Genomic DNA, 7,427 nt, shown 5'->3' with positions numbered 1-7,427 from the left:
GTGCTCGGCTGGCCTCGGAAGCCAGCACAGACAGATGAACAGCAGGAGTAGGCCTTTGATAGAACACAAACACACTTTGCCAGAAATACAAACAGACACCTCGGGGCTGTTTCCAGCTCCTTCTGTAATGACCAGCAACATAAGTCCCAGTCCAGCTCAGTTTAAATGGAAAAGGGTTCACTGATGATCTGTAGTCTCTGCGAGAGCTTCTGAACTAAGAATTCCTGGTGCTCATTTCCAGCTCCACCGTTTCCCCCTATTATCATGCCTGATTGCTGCAGGTCCACGAGGTCTAAACAAGGGGCTGTGGTGCCCCCTTTCCCAGCCTGAGGCAGAGACTTGTCCAGAGCTCTCCCTCAGACCTGCAGTGCTTGGCAGTTATCACAAGGGGAATGTGGGAGGGAACAAGGGGATGGAAAGAGCACAGGACTGACCCCCACCAACAGGATCTCTGCCACGGCACAGGACTCTCTATCCTTACTGCCCAAGTGAGAGACACACTGCTTAGTTTTCAACGTGTAAACTTCTAGATTTTGTACATTTACAGTTAAGAGACCTGTTCTCACCACAGAAAATCAGATGTGCTGTGGGGTATTATGGTGCAACAGAAGAGTGGACCAGGCTCTGTCATTTAAAAATACTGTATTTTATTTAGATTTATTTACTTAAGAAAACCTAAGGGTAAATGAGCTGAGAGTGTCACCGGTGATGAAGCCACACAAAGACTGAGACATGAGATCTTCACAACCATATTACACAAAAAAACCTATGAAGAAGTGAGACATGGTTTGGGTGCTTTCAGCTGGGCATCAGGAAACCCCCTAAAGCAACAGCTTCCATAGAAACAGCTTTCTTCTTAGTGGAAGCAGGATGCAGCTAGCATCCAGATTAGTAGCACTCCCTTGCCAAAGCAGGCAAGAAAAGGAAGGGATGTTTACTGATTGTACCGACACATCGCTGCTGATAAACCTGCTCTCCCAATATGCTTTCTACCACGTCCTTGATCACACTACACAACTGATCTGCTCTCTCCAACAAGTAGCGGTGGCCGGCCTGAGGATACACCCTGCCGTGTGCCTGGTTCCCTGTAAAGCAAAGGATCTGTGGGTTGCTCGTCTGAGCCAACAGCGTCGTGCTGATCCGGCTCAGCTAAACTCCATGGGAGCTATTTTGGTGGTCTCTCCAGTACTGCACAATACAAGAAGCACGGCCTAAAGTAACATCCACCTACAACACACTAGTAGATCATTTCAGATTCAGTACTATGTACAATTTACTCTTACTTAGTATACTAAGGAGCTGTGATATTTCTTCTGAGACGTGTTATTTGACTGACGATTATTGAATCCTTCTGTCCACTGTGCTGCAGAGGAATGCTGCACTCTGGCTATACCATCAGATTAAGAAACTTCAACGACCTGCCTCAGTTCTTCAAACAGGGGAGTGAGCTCCTTCTCTAAACTTACAATCAGCCCTGGAAAGAGAGAAGAGACAGAACATTCCATCAGACAACATCACTGAGAAGCCTCTCTCTAAAGCCTGCAGCTCCCTGCCCCTCCCAAGTCAGTGTTTTTCAAAACATGAAATGTTTTACTTGAGCTGCTCACTCTCCATGGGAACAGTGTGCAGCACTCCCAGGCAGGGGGCCTGCAGCTCCCACCACTAGCAGAGGCACATCCCACACAGAGCAGCTCTCCCCCGCTATCGCCTTGCTGCTTCCCACAGCTACCGTGGCCCAAACAGCTTTGCCAAAATCCAGTGCCTTCTGCTCATATTCATCAGCCAATGCCATCATGAGCAAGGCCAGGTGCCTGGCTGAAGGAATTCCCCACCCCACAGAAATGAGAAGACACAGCTGCACACTACTGCAAATGTTAACCTGGAACTGACAGAAAGAGACCAAACAATTGTACAGCACAGTAATTTCAAGATAGCAAACACTCTCAGGTAGCAAGGGTAAGGTTAGTCACAGGAGAAACATGCTTCTGGAAGAAAAACTTCAGCAAGTCACCTAAAAATCTCTGAATTTTCACTCACACCTCTCCATTCTCACCTTCACAATATGCTGACAAAATTCATAGCAAGGAGCAAAGTTAATACAGTTTGAAGTGAATTCAGGTAATTTATTTTCAATTACTTAAATACCTGGGCCTCAAAAGACTGCAGTATTTAAAATATTTAAAATATTTGAAGACATACCGGTATTGGCATTGCTGCTAGCAATGAAACTCACTACCAAAGGCAAGCGATTGAACTGCACCACCTGCAAGGAGAGAGAACAGTGCTCAGACAGAAGCTAACACAAGTTGGAGGTCAGAGCTCTGACAAAAATTCTTCCGGAAAAAAGTAGCCTTCTCAGTTTAAAGAACAAGCAGGAGCAAGAGCCACAGGGATGACTTTTCAGTTTATCTGTTTTTTAAGATTCATGGTTAAAAACACCAACAAAACTTACACCACAGTACAGGGAGCTGCATGGGAAAAGCCTGGTACTTTCCTCCCCCTCCGTGTTCTACAGTGTGTTGTCCACCTGAAATCCAATTCAGCTACAAATGCCGCAGAGTACACCATGGAGACCAGACTCTCCAGAGGAAACAAGAGGGCAGGCACATTTAACGTTTTAAAATACTGTTCCCTATACAGAAGTATCTCTTCTTCCATTAATAGGGAACTGGAACCTTGGACATAACAATAAGCTACAGAATCAAGAGAATCAAAGCAGTGTACTCCATGTGTATAAAGTAACTCATTGACCCATTTATTATCCAAACAAAGCCTGATACACTGTAGGCTAAACTGCTGGTCAGTTTAACTGCAGTCATAACAAAAAGCTCTCAGGACCACTAGAAATTGAGAAGGAGCAGAAACAAAGCAGGTGATGGATTACACAAATAATCATTCTGTGAACAATGTGAGTGGTATTTCAAAACTTTCTCACCTCAAAGTCACACTGGTAGCAAGATTAGCCATGAAGTAGGCATGTGCTTAATTAACTTTAGGTGTCACTAATTATAAACAAATATTGTTTATAAAAGAGAACATAAACCTTTCATAACAGATTCTGAAGGCCACATGAGCAGTACCTGCTGCAAATTCATGATTACTACCTGTACAGAAAACTTTCACATTTTCAATGAGTAAATCTCAGTTTTGAGAAATATAAGAGAAGTTTAATAAATAGCATGAAAGTTTGGCTTAGTCATTTAAGCAGAGTAAGAGATAAACCACAATTACTTTAACAGCAGCCAAGTGGATATAAGAGTTTAAACCACCCTTTCTCTCTTGTTCAATGTAATGTAGAAACAGCTCAGGTCACTGAGGACAAAGCACTCTCAGGTTACTCACCTGGTATGTATTGTAGTAGCAGATGATACTTTTGTTTTTAGAAAGTCCTAATTTACTGCCCTGATCTGTGGCGAGGGCAAAGGTGGACAGAAAGCCAGGTCGCAGTGCATGTTCTGGAGCATTATCATTGGCAACTAGAACAAAACAAGAACATTCTCATCATTATATGGCATCTCTGACTGCATCCCAAGCCCTTATCCAGCTTAGTGCTCTGCCAAAAGCAGATCTGCTGTTGGGGAAAACACAGCACAGATCTTGTGCTTCCACAATGAGCACAAGATAATCTTCATGAGCAACACATCCTTTAATGCTCCGTACGTGATGAAAGCTCATTACACCAAGTGTCCTTCCTAGTGTACCTAAGCAATTCTTTTCCTTTAGGACAGAGAGCCTGTGCTGGTGCCCCTTGGGTTCCGTGCCCCTTACTGTTTGCACCCATTCCAGCCTTTGACCTGATTACTGGCACACAGTCACTTGACTGTGAACAGCTGAAGATGTGCGAGTTCTGCCAGCTGTTTAAGTACTTCTGAGGATTAAAAAAAAAACCCAAAAAAACACCAAAAAAAACCACCCAAACAAACTGCAGTACTTGAACCTTTGTATCTTTAAACTAGCGTACTCATAACATAAAAAAGCATCTTGAACGAGAAATGTGGAAGATGAAAACTACAGTACCAAAAGGCAAACTAAACGTGTGTAACAGCTGGATGCAATTGCTTCCGAGCACAGACCAGCCCAGTCAACAGAATACTGCTAAGTTCTCTCTTGTACTCAGTATCCATCAGCCTGCAAGTGACTTGGAGATATAAGGACCTTACAGGATTCCAACCCCTTTCGCCAAATAAAACTTCCACGGACTACAATTACTGAGGACACAAACAAAATGATGCATTTAAAGAGGTACATATTCAAATACTGAAATTGAAATAAAAGTCTAATTTAATTCCTCCATTTGGGATATTCAGGTATTTGGCATAACCAGAGAAGATTTTGCTGTACTTCTCCACCCCCTGCTGTTCAATCAGGATTTTAGCTGTAGGGTACAGGGAGAAGCTGAGGTTACCTTTGATAACAGGCACACCGTCTCTGTCTGAGACCACAATAGCATGAAGACCTTCAACACTGCAGAAAAAAAAAAGAAAAGAAGGATGAAGAAGAGACACCATTTTAAAAACACAGTAATTAGCAGCAAAGATTTTTTTTCTGAACAAATGTGCAAGGAAGGGGAAAACCTGTTAAAAATTGATGCCTTCAGTAATTTAGTATTTGTTCTGTGTAGTACAGGCAGTACAGTTCTGGTGCTCTCAATAATACGAAGGACATGTAACTGCTGGAGCAAGTCCAGAGGAAGGCCACAAAGTTGATAAGGGGACTGGAGGAAGTTGGGGCGGTTCAGCCTGGAAAAGACAAGGTCGCATGGAGACCTCACAGCAGCCTTCCAGTATCTAAAGGAGGCCTGCATGGAAGCCAGAGATGGACTTTACATCAGGAACTGTAGTGACAGAACAAGGAGTAAGGGGTACAAACCAGAAGAGGGGAAATTTAGGTTCGATATTACTAAGAAATTCTTTACTAGGAAGGTGGTGAGGCACTGGGATAGCTTGCCCAGGGAGGTTGTGGATGCCCTGGCCCTGGCAGCATTCAAGGCCAAGCTGGAGGGGGAGCAGCCTGGTCTGGTGGAAGGTGTCCCTGCCCACGGCAAGGGGGGGTTGGGATTAGACGGCCTTGGCCCCTCGCCCCGCAGAGACCCCGAGTTACCTCGGCAGCTTCTTGTACAGGAACCGCTTCAGGTCCTGCGGGCAGAGACGGGCACCGCGTTACTCACTCGCTCGGAGGGGGCGGGGGAGCGCCCCAGCTGCCTCCCCGCCCGGCCCCGAGCTGCCTCCCCGCCCGGCCCCCGAGCTGCCTCCCAGCCCCGGCCCCCGACACTACCCCGGTCCCGAGGCTGCTCTCCTCACCCAGCCCCGGCCCGCCCCTGCCCTGACAGACCGGGCCCGATCCCCTGACTCCCGGCCCCCCGCCTCAAAAAGCCGCCGCCCGCGTCCCACCCGCCCGAGGAGCCACACTCACGTCGGCCATGGCTGGGGCCCGCCCGGCGCTGCTGCCGCCGCCACCTCCGCGGGCCTGAGAGACGAGACGAGAAGGCGCCCGGTCAGCAGAGCGCGCGGCCGCCGCCCGAAGCAGGGCGGAGTGGCAGAGAGGGAGGGCGGGCGCGCTCCTCCCGAGGCCCGGCCGGCCGCCACCCCCGCCCCGCTTCTGTGGTAGAGGCTGCTCCACTCAGGCCGGGAAAGGAGCACGGTTAGGCCGAGACCACCACGCACCCGAGAGGGGTGTGTATGTTATGGGGAGGGGCGGGGAGTCGGCGCTGCCCACCCACCCCACCCCACCCCACCCTGCCCCACCCCACCTGCCCTGCCCTGCCCTGCCCTGCCCTGCCCTGCCCTGCCCTGCCCTGCCCGCCGTACCTGTCGGCGCCCCCGGCGCGCCCCGCACGGCTCCGCCGCCGCCGCTTCCCCTCGGAGCCGCCGTCACATGATGGGCGGTGCCGCCCTCCCGACCCCGGAACCGCTTCCCCGCCGCCTCCGCCCCGGCAGCAAAACAAACCAAACCAAAACCAAGGCGTAGGACTGCAGTTAAAAGAAAACAACAACAAAAAAACCCCTGTCCACTTCTGCCGAGTACAGTCACTCCCAGTTTTACTCCTCATTTCCCCTGCTTTCGGATCTAGTATACCAAGCCTAGTCTTCTATCTAATCTTCAAAACCTGAGGGCTGATGCCCACAGTGTAACAACAGTAAACTGCATATCTGTTTTTAAAGTCCTGTATCAGAATCCAGGACCCTGCATGCTGGGTCCAAAAGAAACCCCAACCCTGCTCAGCCTGTAACAGTGCTTTTTCTCTAAAAAAAAAAAGCTGCTATAGGCCAAGCACAGAGTCACACAATCAATTAGTTTGGAAAAGACCTCTGAGATCATTGAGTCCAACTTATGACCCAACCCCACCCTGTCAACTGGAGCACTGAGTGCCAGATCCAGTCTTTCCTTAAAACACCTCCAGGGATGGCGACTCCACCACCTCCTTGGGCAGCTCGTTCCAATGTTTAATCATCCTTTCTGTGAGGAAAGTCCTCCTAATGCCCAAACTAAACCTTCCCTGATGCAGCTCAAGCCTATGTCCTCTTGTCCTGTCACTAGTTACCTGGGAGAAGAGGCTGACCCCACGTGGCTACAACCTCCTTTCAGGTAGTTGTAGAGAGTGATAAGGTCACCCCCAGCCTCCTTTTCTCCAGGCTAAACAATCCCAGCTCCCTCAGCCACTCCTCATAGGACTTGTGCTCCAGACCCTTCACCAGCTTCATTGCCCTTCTCTGGAGTCGCTCCTGCACCTCAATGTCCTTTCTGAATTGAGGGGCTCAGAACTGGATGCAGTACTTGAGGTGTGGCCTCACCAGTACTGAGTACAGAGGGACAATCACTTCCCTGGTCCTGCTGGCCACACGATTTCCTATACGAGCCAGGATACCATTGGCCTTCTTGGCCACCTGGCACACTGCTGGTTCATGTTCAGCTGCTGTTGACCAGCACCCCCAGGTCCTTTCCTGCTGGGCAGCTTTCCAGCCACTCTGCCCCCAGCCTGCAGCACGGCATGGGGTTGTTGTTACCCAAGAGCAGGATCCAGCACTTGGCCGCATTGAACCTCATCCCTTTGTCCTTGGCCCAGCAGTCCAGCCTGACCAGATCCCTCTGCAGAGCCCTCCTATCCTCCAGCAGACTGACACCCAACCAGATAGGTGTCATCTGTGAATCTCCTGAGGGTATACTCAATCCCCTCATCAAGACCATCAATAATGATATTGAACAGGACTGGGCCCAATACTGAGCCCTGGGGGACACCACTAGTGACTAGAGTGCTTACCTGAAGATTTTGTTTAGATGCCAGTACTGCAGCATGAACTAAAATGATAAAAAAAGGTGCTCACATGGGAATCGCTGATGTTTCTGAATGTGTAGGTCCAGTGAAGTTTTTAAGAAGTCCAAAACAGAGACAAGCCACCTTTTTGTAAGTAAGAGAGGAAAAGCTCATT

At 48.9% G+C, this 7,427-nt stretch overlaps 1 protein-coding gene across 1 annotated transcript; it reads right to left on the bottom strand.

Moving 5' to 3' along the window:
* Positions 1–625: 625 nt before the first annotated feature.
* LAMTOR3 (late endosomal/lysosomal adaptor, MAPK and MTOR activator 3) lies at positions 626–5,884 on the bottom strand. Its single transcript, XM_050337775.1, has 7 exons — positions 5,808–5,884; positions 5,413–5,466; positions 5,101–5,135; positions 4,406–4,464; positions 3,343–3,476; positions 2,200–2,263; positions 626–1,474 (listed from the first exon to the last, which is right to left on the bottom strand). Exons 2-7 carry the CDS (start codon positions 5,419–5,421, stop codon positions 1,401–1,403), a joined length of 375 nt encoding a protein of 124 aa, XP_050193732.1. The 5' UTR covers positions 5,422–5,466; positions 5,808–5,884; the 3' UTR covers positions 626–1,400.
* Positions 5,885–7,427: the final 1,543 nt, after the last annotated feature.

The sequence above is a fragment of the Myiozetetes cayanensis genome, unplaced genomic scaffold (assembly GCF_022539395.1).
Source record: "Myiozetetes cayanensis isolate MyiCay16 unplaced genomic scaffold, myiCay2020 scf7, whole genome shotgun sequence".
Lineage (NCBI taxonomy): Eukaryota > Metazoa > Chordata > Aves > Passeriformes > Tyrannidae > Myiozetetes > Myiozetetes cayanensis.
This window is presented reverse-complemented; position numbering and strand designations above follow the sequence as displayed.

Bases quoted from the DNA above. Each gene is read 5' to 3' on its own strand.
- LAMTOR3 (XM_050337775.1), bottom strand. The intron at 3,477-4,405 runs GTAACCTCAGCT...GTTTTGTTCTAG, and splicing joins CGGTGTGCCTGTTATCAAAG to TTGCCAATGATAATGCTCCA. The intron at 1,475-2,199 runs GTATGTCTTCAA...CTCTCTTTCCAG, and splicing joins TAGCAGCAATGCCAATACCG to GGCTGATTGTAAGTTTAGAG.